Source organism: Lathamus discolor, chromosome 12, assembly GCF_037157495.1.
Source record: "Lathamus discolor isolate bLatDis1 chromosome 12, bLatDis1.hap1, whole genome shotgun sequence".
NCBI lineage: Eukaryota > Metazoa > Chordata > Aves > Psittaciformes > Psittacidae > Lathamus > Lathamus discolor.
The window spans coordinates 12447062-12468147 of record NC_088895.1 but is presented as its reverse complement, the minus strand read 5'-3'; the positions used below and the strand labels follow the sequence as shown (position 1 = coordinate 12468147).

At 42.9% G+C, this 21086-nt stretch overlaps 1 protein-coding gene across 11 annotated transcripts in view; it reads left to right on the top strand.

Moving 5' to 3' along the window:
- Positions 1-21086, top strand: part of KDM2B (lysine demethylase 2B) — a 118382-nt gene that overhangs the window by 50679 nt on the left and 46617 nt on the right. For all 11 annotated transcript variants that reach the window (XM_065692286.1, XM_065692285.1, XM_065692284.1 and 8 more), the window contains 3 exons: positions 5461-5576; positions 11523-11649; positions 19609-20063. In XM_065692286.1, coding sequence (XP_065548358.1) covers positions 5461-5576; positions 11523-11649; positions 19609-20063 — 698 coding nt within the window. The remainder of the gene's footprint in view (positions 1-5460; positions 5577-11522; positions 11650-19608; positions 20064-21086) is intronic.

Here is a 21086-nt window from a genome sequence, read left to right as displayed (position 1 = left end):
TGCAGTGCTCTGCCTAATTCTTATGAAATGATATCAGATTGAGAGTTGCTGTATTGCTTGTACTACTGGGGCAGAATGAATAGGGTTTTTTACTTTTAAACTGTAAACATGATGTTTTCTTGATACATTTGGTCGTGGGCACTACTACAACTCAGTCATCCTTTTGAAAGAAATAGTGTTTCATTTGCTGGCAGTGGCCACTCTGAGGTTGCCTCTTTAGTCACTTCTTATTTTTGAGATATATAAATTTCATCTATTCCACCCCAAGCTGCAGGAAAATATATATGCATTCTGTATCACAAATATGTGTTCAGTTCCTAATGGAAACGGATGCACCGTGGGTTTGGCTTGGATCTTGTAGTCTGTTTGCCCCATAGCTTTGTAACTTAATAGTCTTTTTTATTACTCTCGGATGGGTGATTGTATCCTTGAAGATACAGGAGGAATTTGCAGCCCCCTGAAATCTTCTAACAAGTTTGTAGTGTTTAATAATACTTGTTCTATAAAATTCAAAAGATAATGAGATCGTATCTTTCTTTTAACTGTTCAGAGGAGCTTTTGTTACTGTTAATTTTACCTTCTTGATTTACTAGAGGAGATAACATCTAAATATTCAAGTGCATCTTAGTGGTGGAATAGCTCCTAACTATAAATCAGTTGAGAGTATTTCTGAGCCTCCTGAACAGAATTCCTGCTCGATGTTGGCTTGGCTTCATGAACTAGGATGGCTTTAGGAAGGAAAAAACATTGAGGAAAACAGTAAGTGGACAATTGTCTTGTTGAGGCTTGAAACAAGGATGTGATCCATGACTGTGCAGTGTCTGGACTCCCAAAGCTGTTATCCCCATTTAGCTGAGCTCATGGCTGGTGCATGGCTCCCAGGGCAGGACTGTGTGGTGGCCATGGCTGTGGAGCTGCTCCGCTGCTCCAGCTCTGGGACCAACCTGTGAAGAAAGGATGGGCTGGATCCACATCCGCTCAGTTGTTTCCATTATCAGCACAGGCTGCTTTGAAACTGGTCACCCATGGGGAAGAGTTTTCTAGTTCATGACTAATCCTTGAAGCACACAGTGTGTGTCTTTCATGTATAGGATTTAATTGTAGCCTTAGATAATGTTTAGCATGTGCTTTTGTTTCTTTCAGCCAAAAGTGAACTATACTTTATTCCACTGACTTTTGACTTTTTCAGTCTATTTGTTCATGATGTTCCTGTCCTTTTTTTTATTATTAACGAAAAATTAAATTATGCCATTTTATTCTGTGTTTCTTTCATTTTTTGTATAGAATATTACAGTTTTTGAGAGTCTCACCGGGGGGAGAAATGTTACCTCCTGTCTTGCACTAAGCCATGAAACACACAGGGTTGTGCAGTAGCAGCAGGGTTTGTGTCAGTGGTAGAAAGCAGTCACAGAGGGGAAGAACTGGTGGCATTCACTTCAGAGGTGTCTGTATTAGAGGCTGGGTGGCAAGGTTTTGCTGTGAGAGCTGAAAGATGCAGACATACATGAGCAGACACGACAGCAGAGTGATGTGATCATACGTGTCAACAGACCTGTCAGTTCATCCAGTGAAAAGTAATGGCATGGCTGAAGGTGAGACAGGCAGATGTATCAGCGTGGATGGTTTTAAAGCAAATCCTTGGCTGTCCCGTTTGTCTTATGCATACTTGCAGCTTGCTCCTATTCTGGAGCTCTGTCTTCCTCTAAAAACCTTTGCAATTGGGAAGCTTTAAGGATGGGTTTTTTTCTTTGTAAATGGTCACAATGAGCATTCATCTTCAGTTTATTTCTGAATAGTGTTTGTATCTAAGCTGTGGGAATGAACTGAATGTGCCATCCAAGCTTATCTGTTTCAGAGCTTAGTTCTGCAATATATTATCCTCATGGAAACTCTTTACTATTTTCTACTCATCTGTTTCCTCCTACTTTTGTGGTGCTGGCCTCTTCAGTTTCTCTATACAGCCTTGTTAATATCAGAACAGGAGTTTGGGGATTTTTTCCCCCTTTGTAATGTCTGTGCCAATCTTCCTGTGGTTTTTCTACCTTGTCAATGCTCCATCTTTTTTGTCTGATCTTGCCCATAGTGTCTTGTGCTTTTGTCTCTGCAGTTTTAATATTCCGTGTATGTTCCTCAGGCAAGTCAGAGCTATTTTGGGATGCAGTGTGTGACTGAAAGCTGTGATACAGCTGAGTGGTCAAAATCTCTTCTGAGCAGGTGACTCCTCAGGCAGGGCTGTGTCCTGTAGCTGAGCTGGCAGAGGGGCTGTGAGCTGGATCCTGCCTGTGGGAACACATGAACTGCTGGAGATCTGGGGATTCCCTGGGACTTGGCTCAGTGTGTCCAACAGTGAAAGGGTGGTACCCACAGACATTGTCCTTACCCATCGCTGAGCTGTGCCTGGAAATCATCCCACACCTTGCTTTGGCTGTGGGTAGGAACTTTACTTCCAAGAACTTTACAGTTAATGGCTTTCTGCTTGTTGCTTGATCTCTGGTTATTTGTATTTTCCCAACCTTGATGAATTTTAGTGCTGCTTCGTCACAGGGTTTTGTTATTGAGAACTGTCTCATAAAAAGCAGCATTTTCAGTCTCGTTACTAGAAACAGGCGCTTCTTGAAAGACTTAGTGTTTAGTTGGTTCAGAAGTTAGGAGCTATAGTACTAGCTCTAAGATGAGTTTAGACTTGGATTATAGATGTAAGTAGGGAATTCAGTCCATTATCTGCAGAACCAGAGGGTGTCTCAGATACTTTAGAGAAGACTTTTGGTTTGCACCTCTGCCAGCTCTTCAATGCTACAGCATCAGAACTGTATTAATGTTGGTTAATCTTTCTGTTGAGGGTTTGTCTGGGACACCATTTGTGGGGCATTGGCTCAAGCCAGTGAAAGACCCTTTCACATCACCCCAAACCATTGGGACTACTACTGAGGAAGTTGAGTGGTTATTAACACAAAGACTCGTGGCATCTAGTGGGGGCTAAGTCGAGAGGTCAGGGAAGGTGTGAGGAGTGAAACCCAAAGAGCAAGAAACAATGGAACAACTGCGCTCCAGTGTGAAATTTTCACCAAGGAGTTATGGCTTATAGGAGGAGGCAGCTGTGTGGTTGTAGCAAAATCATATACTTGAGGAACAACTGCAATTTCATTTTATTTCTTGCAAAATTAAGGGTATCTCCTTTCTACCTTTCATACAGGACTAAAAAGCCAGGTTTCAGCTCAGTTACTCCCTTTACTGAAGTTATTAATATTTGATAACAAACTGTATTTAGAATTATGTTGATCATTCCATTAAAATAACAAGTTATTTTACTGGAGCTGCCAGTACACATACTGGAACCGCCAGCTCCGGTGTGTCTATTGAGCAGTACATTGACTGCTCTGTGCTGAGAGAACTGCAGTGGGAAGTGCTGGTGTGGACTCGTCAGTGTTCTGCTGTAACTGGCTGTTTCTGAGCTTGTCCTCTGCCACCACTCGCTTGGCCATTGCACTTTTCTGAGCTTCAGTTTGTTCAGCTCTAAACCTGACAATGAAGGTGAATTGTCACACAGATTGACCCTGGCTTTCAGCACCTACCCAGTAAGTTGGCTTTGGGGTCCCAGCAACAGATGTACTTCAGCACGTGGTTTCCATTCTTTCCCCAATCATGTCAATCTTTGATTTCCTAGTGGAAGCAGTGGCCCCAGTTTCCTTGATCTTGGATCTTTTTTCCTTCCCAAAGACTAGGATCAGGAAGATCGTTTGTATTTCCAGTAGTTTGCTCTTAGTACAGATTGATGTATTTCATGTGGTGAGCTACCTCAGCTCTGAAGAGTTTTTAGAGTATTGATGTATGTAATTGCCACATTACCCTTATGTGACAAAATCCCCTTCCTCTGTGGTTGGTTGTTCTTGATTTGGAAGTAATAAACAGGCTGGATCATTGTGAGTGACTCTGTAACCAAAATTATACTAACTGGAGCAGGAAAGATGCAATAATACCGAGAGTGCCAGAGCTCTGAGCCACCTGCTGTTTTTATATGCATGACATTTATCATGTGGAATCAGAGCTGTGACTGAGCACTGGAACAGGTTGCCCAGAGGGGTTATGGAGTCTCCATCCTAGGAGATGCTGAAAAGCCATCTGGACATAGTTCTGGGCAGCTGGCTCTAGGTGGCCGTGCTCGAGCATGGGAGTTGGGCCTCCAGAGCTCCCTTCCAACCACAACCATTCTGATTCTGAAATTCAGAGACATGTCTCCAGAGCAATAGGCTTTTGTTTCCAGGGAGAAAATTGACGTGCTGATTTCTTTTCCTTCTTGTCTCTCTCCTACCAATAACGTCTTAAAGTAAAGCCCCAGTTTTGCCATCTGCTGCGGCTCAAGGACTTGTCAGATGCAGCTTTGCAGGCCTTTATGGTGTAAAGATTGGTGCAGAGGAGAGCGTTCGTGGCTGCTGGCTGGAGAACCCTTTCACTGAATGGCATTTTCCTGCTCCCTCACTGCTCTGGAAGTGAAGGAAGGCTGCCACAGCTTTAATGGAAAGTACTGCACAGTGAGGAGAAAATTGACTGCCCCCTCTGTTGCTTTGCTGTCTGCTGGCTTATAAATTGTAATGCTTTTCATTAAAAAAGAAGAAAAAAAAAGTGTCAGGTCTCTGTGGGTCCCAGATCATTAGCAGGATCAATTCCTTTTTCACTGCAGAGATCAGAGGGTACAGTCTTGCATAGCCAGTGCTTCAGCTGCTGACATACCAAGCAAACAATGCAGAAACAGAAGAGCTGGAGTGTGGCTGCCTGAACTGCTATGCCTGGGTTTTCTTCCCTCTCTTTGGTGCCTGTGAGATGAATTCAGTCCTTTGCAGGACTGGGTCAGAACAGCCTCTTCAGCTCCAGTACTAGAAACGTTAAATCCCCTCACTTATGGCTTGCAGTGAAAAACCTTTTTGGTTGCTTCAGGAAGTTGATAATAGGATGTGAAACTTTCACCTCTGAAGGAGGGCTGGTGGTAATCATTTGAAGCTGTTGACATCTGAAGATGGATGCTCTAGGGCTGGTGCGAAAAGTTTGGTGTGACTCAGTTCAGTTCCACAGCCCTAGCCCACCACCACTGCTAACATGATTTGCAACCCTACTGGAGGTGCCAGTAGATAGATCGGAAAGCCAAGTGTATTGAACAGACTGAATTTACTTCTTAGTCATGGATGTGGTTGAGTCACAAGCTTGTGTGTTCCCAGTAAACACTATAACTGTGCTGTGAATAAATAGAAGAACCCAATTTACGGAGGGTTCTAAGACTGTACATCATAAGATGTTGTTCTTGTGCTATGACTAGTCTTAAAATGTGGCTGTGAGCATACCGTTTAACCTTTTAACCTCTCATCCCCTGCAGAGTGGGGTTCGTGGGGTGGTTAAAACTTGATTGTAAGTTGCCCTGTAATGCTGTATAGCATGAGGCATTCTCAGTTCTTTGCTTTCCCTCTCTAGGGTGGATACATGCCGTTTATACTCCAGTAGATTCTCTGGTGTTTGGTGGAAATATCCTGCATAGCTTTAATGTTCCCATGCAGCTTCGCATCTATGAAATTGAGGACAGAACAAGGGTAAGGATACTTCATTCTCTTTTTAACTGAACAGTTTTTTGTGGCTGTGATCTGTCATAGTCCCTGTTGTATTCCCTTCTGACAAACAAGAACTGACGGGATCTCCGTGTCAGAATTGTTGAAACGAGGTAAACATGAAGTAATGAGACTTTCAAATGTTGGCTATTTTTGGTGGGATTTACTCATCTGTTTTGCCTGCTGCCCACAGACATGTCCCTTTTGTGTCTTTTGTCTGTTAAACTTTCATCAAACACCTTCCCTTTTGCATGGAAACATATTACGCTTTACAGACCTTTGTACCAGCACCAGTAAGCCCCTGCTTATCATCTCTCTCTGCACACCTGAAGTGGATATCTGAGCCTGGAGAATTAATGGGACTAGGATGGTTCTCCTGCCCACAGCTGAATTGACAAAGCTGCACAGAAGCTGTGTATGAAACCACATGTTTCTTATGTACTGTGCAAGATTTTCTCCTACACTGACTCAAAACTATACAAGAATTTCTTGGAATAAAAAGAATCTGGGGTGGGACATTAACTCAACCGCTGTGATGTTCATCTGGTTGTAGCATCTACCTGTTGGAAGGACTATTGCCTTTGGAAGGAGGTTACTGTGAGGCCTTCTTGTTTGGAGTGAAAAGATTACCCTTGATTCATAAACACCAGTCATCATATGCTTAACAGATTGATAAAGCAGCAGAATCTGAAGGATGTGCCACTGTTTTAGTAAGCTATTAAGTAAGCTGTGCAAGGCAACTGTAACATTTATGTGCAAAAATGGACCAGTGGTGTGTGTAAATTTGGATGAGGGCTTTGCGGCTGACTTTTGGAGGTGTTGCACTGAGCCAGTGCTTGTCAACCACTGGTACAAGTCCTGGTTGAGGTGGTAATGGAGATTGAGGCTGGCAAAATAGCAGGAAGTTGCAATTCTTTGGTACATTTCACTGTTGTTCACCTCTACAAGAGGGCACAGTTCTGGTTCCAAGTGGGCTTTTACCCCAAATTGCTTTATTTGCAGTGAGAGTGTATAGGCATGGAGCAAATACGTATTGTTTAGAAATCCATTTCTGAGTTGATGGGAGGAGGGGGGTCTTCCCCTCACCCACCCTTACTTTGCAGGGGGCACAAGGTCTGGTAAGCTTCCCATTGTAAACCAGTGATGGGAGCAGTTGGCTTCCTGGAGTGATTTTAATGAAGAGAAGGAATATTAAGCAGAAAAAAAGAATTCTCAGTGGAAGAGGGATGGAGACAAAAGCTGAAATTTAGGGGAATTGGAATGGAGGGAATGTAGCAGAGGGAAGTGGAGGTAGAGAACTGGAGCAGAGTTTGGCCTGATTTTGAGTAGGTGTCCTGAGGAAAGGATGTCCAGTGTCTAAGGAAGTGTAAAGGGACTTGGGCAGGAAAAGGTTATGATGGCAGAGGCAGGAGGGGGCTCACTGTGGTCAGAAGTACAGGGCACAGGGAGGTTTTCAGAGTCACTGTAAATCGGAACCAGCAATATATTCTGATATATGTGCTGCAGGTGCTTAAGGGGAGGGTGTGTTGCTGCCAGAAGCACAGGCAACTTGTGCAGAGAATGGAGGGGACTGGGAGGAAGGATCAATGCCAGAAACAAGTTGCTTCCATTCATGTCTATGGGGAAGATGGGAAGGAAATGCTCTTTTTCCTGAAGTTGTGTAAAAGCTGATGTTTTGTTCCCACGGGACTTGAGCAACCCAACATCACACAGATTGGGTTGTAACTGCTCAGTAGTGCTTCATGTCAGGCCCTTCTCCTTAGGAAGCTGGGTGCAGCTTTGATCTCTTAAGCTTTTATACCAGGAGGCAGAATTCCCTGTAACAGTCAAATATTTTTTGCTGACTTTTAGGAACTTGCCAGTCAGTTACACTGAAATGCCTTTTAGAAGTCACTAACAGCCTGATCCTCTGGGGAGGTTCTGGGAGGTGGGCATCTGCCTCTTTGGAGACGTCGTGTCACAGCGTCTTGGAAGGGGGTGCTGCAGCATTTGGAAGTCCCAAATCTGACCTTTCCTCTTGCTGGTTTTGGTTTAGATTTTCTTCAAAATACAAGATGTGCAACTAAGGCATGCAGAGGTCTGATAAAAGACAGGCAAATCAGTGCTGTTATTTAGAAATAACACCCCACACCATCTAAAAATATCATGCAGGAATCTTGAAGGGGTGAATGTTTTCAAAACAGGGTTCTAGTGTGTACTACTTCGTTTGCTTTAGCAATCAAAGTTTGTAATGTCTTTGTTAAATAATCCCATTCATCCCCTGGCTGGTGTAGCAGGCTCAGTACAGTGCGTAGCTCACACACATTCACCAGTGTGAACATACTGCAAATGAGTTCCTCATCAGTATTGATCTCCCCATTGTGTATGGCACAGAAGTAAATTACACGATGGGATTGACGAAGTAATTTGCCACACTCAAAGCGAAGTGTAATACAGGTGTGTTTTGCCATCTTCATTTTGCACAGAGATGATTTTATGGGGGTTTTAGTGTGTTTAAACCTGCTGTATAATGCTTAATCATCTTTGCTGATACTCAGAGTTATTTTTATGCTAGGTGTAGTTGTTATTGTCTTAGCAGCTAAGACAAGAATAAATACACGGTTGAAACAGCAACACTGATTTACAGCCTGATAAAATTGCCTGGTTTATATACTTGTCATGCTTATTCCAGCTTAATTTCTCATGTCCCTAGGAGACTTTTGAAGAGGGTTATAGCCATTTAAAAATAGTTTTAAGGAGTAATAAAACCCATGTCTGTTGTTGGCAACAGCTCCTAATGTGCAATTGAGGTAAACAAATATTCTCCAGCCTTGCAGTTTGTAGAGCTTCTTATTTTGCAGTCTGGCTTTCCTAGAGGCCAGTTAACAGCTAGTCAAACAGGCCAAGCTGTTTAGTTCTCTGCTAGACCAGCTTGGATAACTGCAAACAGAATGCCATGCAGAGATCCATCATCTTGGCATAGGGATGCTACAGCTCTGTAGTACTGAAGAGGAAGCATGCATCCAACTAATTCCCAACTCATCTAAATTTAATTGCCTTGAAGTATCAGGGCATGAATAGGGCCAGAAGCACTCAAAATAGATACGTAAGGTGGTCACTCACAGATGATGGTGTTTGCTACTGATTGTGTTTTCGGAAGTGTAAAAGAACATTCCAAGTGGATAGATTCATTATTTTATAAACACTCAGACATTGTTTTTCCATGTTGTGATTAGGTTGATGAAACACAAGTGGAGTTTGTAATGCTTTTAATGGACATTGTGGAAGAGAGTAACACTTTCTTAAGGAAAATGTGTGCCTTGTTTCGGTTTTTTTGCTTGGTTTTTGGAGGGGGATAGAAGTCTCTCAGATAATTTCCCTTTCCACTGCAGAAATGGATCATATCCCAGAGAGGATTTTTCTCGCTGTACAGGAATGATTAAAAAATATATTCAGTGGATTGTAAATTATTAATCACAGAAGTTAGAGCTGGAAATGCCTATTAGATGATCCAATGTATTTCCCTGCTGGTGGGGGATTTAGTCCTCTGGCAGTGTCTGTATCAGATACTGCACTTTAAATTCATCACGGAACATTTTTAATTTCTTTCTTTCTTTCTTTCTTTTATTCCTCCTCCCCATAAGGGTTCATTTGACCATAAGTTTACAATGGAGAAAGTATGAACATGTACATAACGCAGTTCCCATCCATTATAATTAGTAAATGTCCAAGGATATCCTAAATAACATACTTCTCTATGCATTTCCGTAAGGCAAACTTTAAAAGACTTTTAAAGCACTGTTAGACTTGCTTTACAGGGAGAAGGCACTGTTGATCTTTGCACAGTATCTCTTGCTACATATGGTAGCTCTTCCTTCTGAAGGTTTGTAAAAACAGAGCCTTCCCAGCACTTAGCGCATTACAGAGGCATGGAGGGATTTGCTGTGGGTTGGAACATTGATAGCGAGGCAATTAGGAACTCAAATTGAATATTAAAGATTGATATACATAATGGGAGCACTGCATGCATTACTTCCTTGTCTTTCACATTGAATTAACATTGGTAACAACTAAATTTGGTGAAGCTCAGAATCTGTCAACAAATGTTGAGCAATGATGTCTTTAATATTCCCAGGCATGTGGCTGAAAACCTTTTGAAGGCTGAGGGGTGGAAGGCGGCTCCCTGTTTGTAAGTCAATTCTTTGCAAATTTTGTTTCCTGCAGTGCTCTCTTGGACAAATTTGAGTTCCTTTATTAGCATATATTTTAGCATGGCTGATTTCCCCTGTGTTCCATAATAGTGATAAGTGACTTGGTCTCTATGACAAAGAACTAAACCAAAGGAAAGATATTCTCCAATGCAAAAAGGCCCTGGGGTTAAATGTTCTCACGTTTAGGGGGATGTTGGTTGGATTTTGCCTTTTTTTGTCTTTTTTCCTCTCCTTTTTTTTTTTGGTAACAAACCTCACAGGGAGACATGGGAAAAAGTGCAGCACCACTGGATGCGTGACCCATAGCAACGTACAGCTCAGATGAGCTGCATTTGTGTTGAATTTAAGAGATCTAAGCTTTGGGGAATTGCCATGGAGTATTTACATCCTACCCTGCGATCCATTTAGTGGGACAATACAGGATATTTCCCCTTTGTTGCATTTTGATTTACTACTAAAAGTGGTGTGTTTCCTGCGCCCTGGGAGCGGAGACAAGTTCTTTGACTGTCCACCTTGGGGACAGTTCTCACATATGGACACTGTAATAAATCACTGATAAGCTCAGGTGGCTGCTTTTATCACCAGGCAGAAGTTTCTGCAGTGCCTGCTTTGCAGAATCTGAGTTTCCAGGTGCTGGGATAATGGCTCTGTTCAGACTTTGGGGTTTGAAGTGATGTGGGATGGTTGTTCTGGTTTTGCCTTTAAACGTGGGCTTTCTAAGTTAATGCTCCTTTCTGGTGCAGTCCATTAAAGGTGGGGGGACACCTCTTGGCTAGGTGAGCTGGTAATATACACAGAATACCTTAAAGCAGTTCCTGCAGTCCCAGTGCAATGCATGCGTGTAAGCCTGCAACAGGGGAAAGAAGTGTGCAGTGTAAGTACAAGTGCATGCAAGGTGCATGGCATCCATTTTAACAAATCACTGTAAATCTGCATTTGGTCTTGTATTTTAGGAGCTTCCCACATTCTTTGGTACAGTGACCCCCTGTAGATAGAAAACTGTGTTGCAAAGGAAGGAAACCCACTTTGTTTTCTTTTGAATCTGAAATAACCTCACAAATGCACAATGTTGGAGAAGAAGCTTTTTGTGTGAGAACAACAGGTCTGAGATGTAAGAAAAAGTGCGCAGCTTTACAGGATCTTTTGTTAAAACCCTGCTATTCTATTCTGTTTGTGGCAAAAGTGTAATACACAGGAGGGATTTTTACTTTTAATGTGTAGGTACCAGTAATCAAGAATTTGTGTTCATTTGTTTAATGAAATTGTTGTGAAGACCATAATTGAAAAAGGTGTATTTCCTGCTGGACTCATTTTAGGTAATGTTACCATTTTGATAAAAATCATAGTGTTCAGGAAATAAAACAAACCCACTTTTAGTTTAACTGGAGTTTTAGTGACTGACATCTGTATGTGACCACCCTATGTTTATACAGGAGGGAAATAATGCTGTAGGGGCCATCCATCAGTTTCATGATTTCCCAAGAACCACAAACCCTTTCCTCTCCCACCACCCCAAGAGGATACAAATTAGTGAACCAAGAAATGATGCTATCATGGCAGGCAGGCAGGCAGGCTCCTCATTTGGTATGCTGAAGGCATACATCTCACTCTGCTCCCACCCTCTCCCCTCCCCCTCCTGCATACTGTTTGTGCTCTTGATAACACGATGAGAATGACTGGCCCTTGTGCTGCAAACTTCTCTCCCTTCCCCATGGACTGACAGTGTTGATCTTGCTTTCAGGTGCATGCCAAATTCCGTTATCCTTTCTACTATGAAATGTGCTGGTATGTTCTGGAGAGATACGTGTCCTGTGTGACCCAGCGCTGCCACCTCAGCAAAGAGTACCAGAAAGAATCAATGTTAATTGGTGAGTGAATCCTTTGAGTGCATGTTCAGAACTGGTGCTGGCACCTTAGGCTGGTTGCTGCTTTGCTTTCTGCAAAGCAGATTATGAATTGGAGAACTGTTTCTTCATTTTGGGGTGGGGAAGGTCTCGACTCTTCAGCATTTCCATGAATTAGCAGCCTACTTCATCTTATATTTGTTGAACATTTCTTTAGCAAGTGGATCCTAGAACAATAATTTTTGGATGCTTTTGTTCCTTGGTTTCAGTAGTGTTTGTGTTGAGATGATCTGCCAAACAGTAGATGATTTACTGCCATGTTAGGCACAGTACCTTAGTAGCCAAAAATGTGTGCATCACAACTGCGCTAGTGGGATGGATGGTTAGTCCTTTTATAGAGAGTCTCTTCTATGGAATGCACTGTGGTCACTAAACCTGGCTTCTTTCTCGTCTCTTTAATCTCTTTAGTTCTTTATATTTGGTGACTGACTTCCAGTTCCTCAGAATAACAAACCCCACAAAACACCTACACAAATCTTTGTGATCTATAACCCAAGTGCAGGGAGGTCAAAGAAACCTTTACAGCAATAGCTGAAAATGGACCATAGCAGAGATGGATAGATGTGCCTGCAGCAGGAAGGCATTACCTTGGCACTGATGTGAGCTTTACATCAATGTGTGACAATTCCAGTTGCTGCCTTGCTGAACTGCCCTCTTTTTCCTTCCTTTAATGGAACAAGGGGGTGGGCCGTGTGGCCTCTGTGCTTTTAGTTGCAGAATGACTGAAAGTAGTACAAGCAGCAGCTAACTCTTAGCAGACTCGTGGTAAGCGTGGAGGAAAGCTAAAGAATTTCTGTGCCTCCTGCTCCTTAAGATGCTACTTGGAGTGAACCTGGCATGGTTGGAACTACCTCAGGTTCTGGGCAGAGGAAGGAATTGATTACCTACCAGCATTACTCTTGGTAGAAGGGATTGAAGAAGGAAGGCATGCGTAGATTTCATTCTCCAGTGAGTTTTACTGCCAAGGAATAACTTGAGAAAGCTGAGTCTGAATAGAGGGGCCAGGGAAACTGCTTGGGATCTGGGTGTTTCACATTTTGTTTCTCTCCTTAGCGTTGTGAGACCCTGGGCAGAAGGGTTAGTGAAGCAGGAACTCTGTGGGGAGGAATTTTTCTCATTATGGAAGTTCATCCTTACCTCCTGGGTGATTTAGCCCCTTGGATCAGCTCTTCATAAAGCAGGGACAAACCTCTGGTAGCTGCATTCACTGGAAAACAAGGAACAGCCTCCTGTTGTCTAAACCATTGGCATGGGAAGAGGCTCATCCTACAGGGTGGGGGTGCCAGATCCCTGAGGTGTAATTTCAGAACAAATTGAATGTGGAGAGTGGATGGTTCAGGATATTGAGATGGGACCTTTTCTGGCTAAATCACCAGGGTGAATTCCAGCCCAACTCAGTGATTACTGGTAATGGTTTGGTGATCCCTATGTGCCTCATGTGCCTCAGTCCAGTCACTAGCGGAGAGATTCAAATCATACTAAAGCTCACTGGGGACCACAGATGTCCAGTGTCTGAAGGGAAAAGGATTATTTTGCATGACCAAAGAGTGCCAGCTGCAAAGGCATCAGGAAAAGGAGCCTGGCTGGCTATATGGAAAATGGTTTGGTGGTGGAAATGGATTTCTCTCCTGTGGTGGCTTCAGTTGTTGGCCTTGTGGACAGTGAATATGAAACTCTTTTGCTGTTTTTTGAGCATGGTTTGATGGTCGTTCCAAGGTGCTCTAAGAAACATGCTGCTCTCACAAGACTGTTCTGTTTAGTGAACTCCAGAGGTTGTGCAGCTGCTTGCTGTGATCTGACTGAAAATTAGTCCTACTGAAAACTGAATGTGTTTGTTGCTGGTAGGATTGATGAGCTGACTTGCAGCCCTCCTGGGTGCTGAGGGGGTCTGGCTGGGCACATCTTGACCTGTTCTCACTGTATTGAGGGGATTGGTATGTTCATCTTACCAAAGTGGTATCTACTGACAGTGTGTAGTTCATCCACCTGCCTGCTATCTCTTGACTTCAGAGTATTAGCATGCTGACACAATCTCTGACATTGACATCCAGAGCCTTTCTCTCCAGGAGAGACAGATGTATACTATTTTTTTTGGGTCAGAAACTTGCTTTTTACTTCTTGGCAGAATCTTAACCTTAAAATAGCTCTTCAGCTGGAGATTGTGGTTCAAAAGCCCAGATCTGTATCTGCTGGATCTACTGGCTCTTTTTCACCTTGGCATTTGCCAAATTCAAAGGAGTAAGGGTATCTTATTTACCTTTACAGAGCTGTTTTGCTGCTTTGTTCTGCATGAGTAATACCGTTTCGAATACTTATCTTTTAACTGGTCTCAGTGTCCAGCCTCTTTACTCGAATCTCTATGAACTGTAATCCTAGAATTACACTTGTTTGGTCTGTGGTGTCTGTCTTGGTATCATTCACTTGCTGTGGGATGGGACATCCACATGAGGTCAGTGTTCCAAAACCCTGCTGTTAGTTTTTAAGCTTCAGAACTGCTATGAGGTCCTTAAATCGTCTCTTCCTTAGAGACTTCTCTGCAAGCAATTCCTTCATTTCCCATGAGAGAGTATCCCTTGACAAATAATTTCCCATTGTTCTTAAAACGTAATGAAAACAAAGTACTTAACTTCTCTGCAGGCCCCTTAATAGATGTAATTGTCTTCTGTCGTCCTTGGGTTAAGAAAAAATCCTTCACATCCTTGTATTCATTTTTGGAAATTTCTCTGGAATAATCTTAATATTTCTCCTATTTGTTTTAAAATCATTTCCTTAACATAATTTGTTCTAAATGTTTACTTTCTACCTATCCTTTTGGGTGCTAGAACTTGCTAGTTTTCACCCTTGAGCTGTGCTGCTTTCTTTTCTTGTGTGTGTGTGTGTGTATGTGTATATATATATATATTATATATATATATATAAAATATATATATAAAATATATATATAAATATATACACACACACCTTCTAATACAGTGGTCTTACTGGATCTAAGAAGCAACAGCTGGTTCTTAGCTGAGGAGGACGTCCAGCAGAGAGAGCACAGGATGCTGCCCATGGTCTCTGAGATTCCCAAGGTGGTTTGCACAGAGTTGGTGGAGATTCTGTTCTCCTATGTGAGAAAAAGGAGATGAGCGCAGTCATAGAAGAATGTTTGTAGAGAGCACAGAAACCCGAGTTCATCAGCAGTTGTGTTTTAAGGATATCTTTAGACTTTTCATACTGTGTATTCATTGCATAGTATTTGTTTGCTTTGACATGAAGGTTGCTAAATTCAGAGTGACTCTTTCAAGGCATTGTCTGCTCATGACAGTGTATTTTTGTGATTGTATTGCAGTACCTTTGTTCTGATAGTTACACTCTAGTCTAGCAACTTACATTGTCCTCTGTATTTCCGTTTTCCAAATGGCTCAACTCCCCAAACTTCAGGCAGGAAAAAACCCAAACCCACCTCAATGTACTCAAGGCTGAAACCTTCCCACTCCCTAAATAAAAATGTCAGTGCTTCTGGGTGGGTTGGAAGATGATGACCGTGGCTTCCTTTCCCATTCTCCAGGCCCAGAACGAGTTTTCAGGCAGCTGCTTCCTAGTTAGTGTGTGAGACTGTTCTTTTTCAGCTCTCTTCCACAGAAGGGCAAACACTCTGGGGAATGATGACATGACAGCAGTCGCAGGCTGCTGTAAAAGCACACAATCTCTCTTTCTCTCTTTTCCTTCCCTCGTCCCTCTCTCAACTGTGACATTTGTCCTGCTGGCTGAAATCAGAAGGGGATCTTATTTGGGCTTCCTCCCAGATTTGAACATGCACTGTTTCGGGATGGATATGTCTTCATTATTTTTACTCTTATCATGAATGAGTCTGTACTGGATGTTTTCAACCACAATTGACCTTCAGTGAGATACGGATCTTGAGAGTGAGCTGACAAAGAGTAATTGGGAGAAGATACTGGGCTATCAGAAATGTGCTTTCTCTGTAGCCTGCAGCTTTTAAGTTTCCCATTGCTAAAATTTTAACAGGATGGCTCTAACTGTATGTTAAGCCTGATGGATGAAGAAAATGCACCCTCTGGCATGGAGGAGATGCCATGTCTGTCCTTTATTTTCCACTTCCCTCTTCTCAGGGGATAGAATAGATTTGCTTATGATAGACAGGTACTAGACTATATTGAGTGACTTCTGTGTGGGGTGCTCCATTTCCAGTACGTTCAAGTTTTTTCTGCTAATGAAAATGTCATTGCTGTCCTTAGCAGACTAATAGCAACTGCTGCTCCCAAGTCACAGTGTCAGGTTTGGAGCTGGGAATGGCAGGGTAGATATTCTGCATTGGACTGTTCTGAGGAGTTCAGAAAGGCTTCATAATTACACCTCACCCCCTTCCCTTTTAAGTTCTACAATACAGCAAGTTGCTTTCTGGCAAGGAAAGAAACTGTATAATTATCCTTCTTGTACAAGTGGATAACTATGGGGAAAATTGATTGCCCAGAACCCACAGGGAAGTGCACTGCTATAGAAAAGGTATCTGTAGCTCTCTGTCCTGTGGTCAAGCCTGTGCTGCTCCTCCTCTTCACCAAGTTACGTGTCTGACTGGTTTGTATAAGCTGCTTTGAGATGGAGAGGGGTAAAGGTCTTTTGGCACTGAATTCTATGGGAGGCCAGACTGGATAACCACTCTGCAACTGGGGTTCTGACCTGGTGTTGGCCAGTGCATTGGCTCAGAAGAAGAAATCTCAGGTGCACATAGCAGCAGCTTTTTTTCATGGAGACACTTTATAAACCAAAAACCTCAAAGTGAGTGAAACCCTGGTAATACAGAGCTTAAAATGCACTTCTTGACAGAGTAAATGCAGATTATACTTAGTAGGGCCTTGCTGGCAGGGTGGTAACTCTCAATCAGAAGCTGTTTTCGTTAAAATTAATAAATAAAAATCATGGCATGTTGCATTACAACAAAACACATGAAAACACAAAACTGAACCTTCCTCATCTTGCAGCTATCCCTCCATTATCGATTCCCTTGTGGGAGTGTTTTGTGTGGCTGCTTGCTTTTGAATTAGCAGCAGTAGCAGACAGTTGTTGTCTTTTGAAAGCCCACTCTTAATCTGATGGTGCACCAGCACTGCAATCCCCTTGTGCTTCAGACTACACTGATGCACTTCAGGTTAAAGGCAAGCCCTCTCCTCAAAGATCAAGTTAGGCAGAGCATCATGTAACTGTCCATCTTATAGAGAACAGCCCACAGCAGGGCTCTTGGCTGGAGACAGTTCATTTTGAGGTTAGATTTAGACTGTTTTCTGCCTGTTCTTACCCTGTAGCTGGCACAGCAGGGCCTGTACTGCACAGACAGCCTGTGGCGGAGAAGGGTGGCAGCTGGCAGAACAGAATTGCTGCCCCCCTGGGTGCTTGCTTCTGATGGGAATAGGTCCCCAGTATGCTGTGGTGCTCCACTCCTGTCTTGCCTTTTGTTTCCATAGATGAGAGCAAGAGACAAAAAGTGGAGATGTCTCTCAAAAGCTGTTTTCTCTTTGCACCAGAGCATTACTTGAAGTAAATTATTCACACTTCCATAATATGATCTCCTTCTCTTTCTTTAGGCCTTATCTACACTTGTGATTTGCCCCACTTACAACCATTAGTTCCTGTTCAGCAGAGCCATAGCACAGGAAGACACAAACATATTTTCTTTATGTGGATTCGTACCAGTTTCTGTTAATGATGCTGTGCTGGTGGCACAGGGATGTGTATCTGCTTTCCCCTTCTGTTTTATCAGTGGCATCTTCTCCCATCCAGGCTGGGCTTTCACGCTTCAGTCAATTGTGAAATAGCTCACCAGGGCAGCGTAGCTTGAGAACGGGCTCCAGCCCTGGATCCAAGAGCCTGGATTCTGATTCCTGGTTTTTCCCTAGATTTGATGTGTGACAATGAGCAAGTCCTGCTTTCTCCCAAGCATCTGTTTCCTCAGCTGTAAAATAGGAGAATGACATAAGCTGATTATATAGCCCTGTGAGGTGGGTAAGTGTGCTAGTTACTGTGGACAAAGGGAAAAACACTGTTAAATCCAAGTTGGATAAACTAGTGTGCTTTAAATGTTCTGGTTAAGATATTTTCTAATCCTGTTTATTTTTCTGAGAGAAGCATGGGGGTGTAATAGCACAGCCCAGGGAGGAGGAGCTGCTGTGGAGTGTTGCAAGTCACCACCTCAGCACACAAAATAAACTGTGCTCTACTTCTGCATGGAGAAGCTTTCTGGGAGGGATGCAGGGAGGAAATCGCCCTGCACTGTGGATGGAGCTGGATTTGGCTGTCACTGCCATCTTTTCACAGGCATTTCAGCCTAAATGTGCCTTTCAGGAGTAATTTCATGGCCATTTTGCTTCTGGGGAAAACTGCAAACATGACTGAAGGAGTGGAATGGACAGAAATGCTTGAGTTTTGCAGCCACTGTAATGACAGCACATGTCCTGTGAGGTATAAAGTGGGCAACTCTTCTCTCAGGCAGTAACACGCAGAGGGGCACTTGGCCTTTGAGTTTTTATCTGCAACTGCAAAGCTGGCCAAGCTGCCATCAGACTGTGACTCTTGCCACTGCCACTTGCATCTTTGTTACCCAGCTGACAGATAACATCTATATTTTCGGATACATTTCCTATATATCCTGTGATAAGGATGAATTTGCCAGCTTGAAACTGGCCTTCAGCGTTTGTTTTGAACCTCACTGTTAAACAACCGGATGCTGAGCTTTTTCATTAATGTCCATTTAATCCTTCCTTAAGCGTGATTCACATTGTCCTAATCCACAGCTACTGCATTGCAAAGCATGAGAGCTGTGAAAGGAGCTTTTCATTAATCGTTCACTCACTTTTTCTGTCTGACTTCTGTTTCCTTTGCAGAGTGTTTTTGTTTGCAGCTTGATCTCATACCCATTTCGGCCAGCATTCAAATTCACGTGGGCTTAACTGGGTGTTGCCAGTGTTAACCGTATTTTCCACAGAATTCCTGCTGTTGCTGGTTGCATTCAGTGTTGTTCATTTAGTAAGGGAAATGGTGTCAAATAAATAAGAAAGAGTTGTGTGCTTTAGGGAACCTTGGCCTCTAGTTTCCTACATTGCTTTCAGTGCTTGATCGCACACAGTTGGTTAACACTTGGGGTCTTAGGGGGAAGCCTAATATAAAACTACAATTAATAGTTTATTAGACACAGAAACTTGCCTATAGATTTGCCTGAGAAGTATCTAGAATGTATCAGGGAGAGCATTAACAAAACCAGGATCATGTAACTCTGTGACAGTCCCTGCATTTCTCAGCCTGTTTTAGCTTCTTGTCTGGAAAATAAGTGCAGTTGTAATCCTCTGCCTCAGAAGAGCAGTAAGTATTCCTGTGGTAACAAGTGGGGGTTCTTGATTTACCAACAGTTGCTCATGAAAGGAGAAGTATTGAGAAGTTGGTTTTGTGCTGTGCAGAGTTCTTGGAAGAATGATGATGAAGAGCATTTCAACGTGCTTTCTGCCATCCTTTTTCCCTTCGTCTTTCTGTGCTAACTCTCTTCTTAAAGCTGTAAAGCTGCTGAGTCTGGTCTCTCTTGGATTTGTGGGAAAACTAATTGTGTGTGACTTAAGAGCTCTGCCTACTCCTAATTGAAGGCATAGAGGACTGAAGCTTTGAAGAAAGCATAATTTTTCCCTAAATGTTTCCCAGTCATTTGAACTGAGTAGATGTTAATGAAAACCAGCCTTAAACAGGCAAACACCCCCCACCCCAACACACCCCCCCCAAATTAGAAATCAGCTGAAAAAAGCCTGTTCTTCTCACATACTTAGTAGGTGTTATCCAGTGCTCTTTCCAATAGGCAGCACCTAGCTCTGGTGATAGAGAAGTACTTGAGCTGAGCTACATTGGGTGGAAATTCAGCATTCTTTTTCTAACTTTCAGATGCAAAAAGAAAACGCAGCACAGACAGCTACTCATCAGATTCGTGGTTAGACATGGATGAAGAATCTTGTGATGCCCATATCCGGGAGGAGAAGGATGACAGCTTGGATAAGAACTCCAAATCCTTGGTAGATGGTTCCTCCTCACCCAATAGCACACACTCAGAAGGGAAGGAAGGTGCAGGAAGAAAACAGAAAGCCACAGTAATGAGGTACCTAAAAAGAACTTTGTCCAATGAGTCAGATGACAGTGTGAAATCGACGACCCCCACGGACTATCCCAAAACACCAACGGGGTCTCCAGCTACAGAAGTTTCAACCAAATGGACTCACCTCACAGAATTTGAACTGAAGGGTTTGAAAGCCCTGGTGGAAAAGCTTGAATCTCTCCCAGAGAACAAGAAGTGTGTTCCGGAAGGCATCGAAGATCCGCAGGCTCTCCTAGAGGACATGAAGGTAGGTGTGATAGCTTGCTGAGCCACACAAACTGTAGTCCTTGCGCAGAGAAGGCAGCAGGAGATCAGAAAGCAAAGCTCTGCACCAGAGGGATGGCAGCTTGTGTGTAGTGACCATCTCGTATCAGCCTGCTCTGCAACAGAGAGGGGAAACAGCCTGTAACAAAAGCTATCTGCTCTGGGGAGGTGGCTGTTTGCAGGCTGGTTTAACTGATGTGCTACTTCCTGACTGTTACAGTAGCGGCCAAAAGTTTAGATCCTCTCATGGTTATGTCCCATTTGTAATTATACCTCAAATGTGTAATACATTTATAGTCTTAACCTGCTGGTTTTAGTCTAGTGTCTTTCTGAGTACACCTTAATAACTGACATAAAAATGTAAGCCCTGGATTGTAATTCAGAGCTATATTGTCTAATATTTTCAGTTGCTTTTTTTTCTTTCACCTTTTTCATTTTCTTTTCCTCCATTGCCCTCTATAGGTTGATAGTTATTCTCCACTGGTACAACATACTGTTTTTGGAGATGGTGCGAGGAGTGAATGCTCAGTAATGGCAGAACTCTTTAGATTTTAGTATACTGGAAGTGATACCAGGATCAATTTATCCCCATCTGACTTAGGGATAAGTTCCTCCTGAAGACCCACATGGCCTTGCTGCTTCTCCTCCCAGCCTTGCCCCTGATCCATGGCATTCCTTTGGACTACTCAATTGGCTTTTCTGTGTCCTGTTTTCACACTGTATCAAATATAGGTTTCTTAATTCAAATCAAACCTGGGAGCAACATACTCTTTGTATGCTTTTGATGGGACTTGTCATATAAGGCTAAACTTGTCAGCCTGTGCTCATGGCAATTTGTCCTGATTTGGAGCTATGAGTATTGATTCCTGGTCTTCTTGTGTGTGGACTGCTAGTTTTGTGCTGTTGCTGGGTACAGTGGGGTTCTTCAGCTACCTGTGTTCTCCATCCAAGAGCTGTGTAAGCCACAATCTGAGGGGAAAAATACGTGTTTATGTGGTAAAAGGGG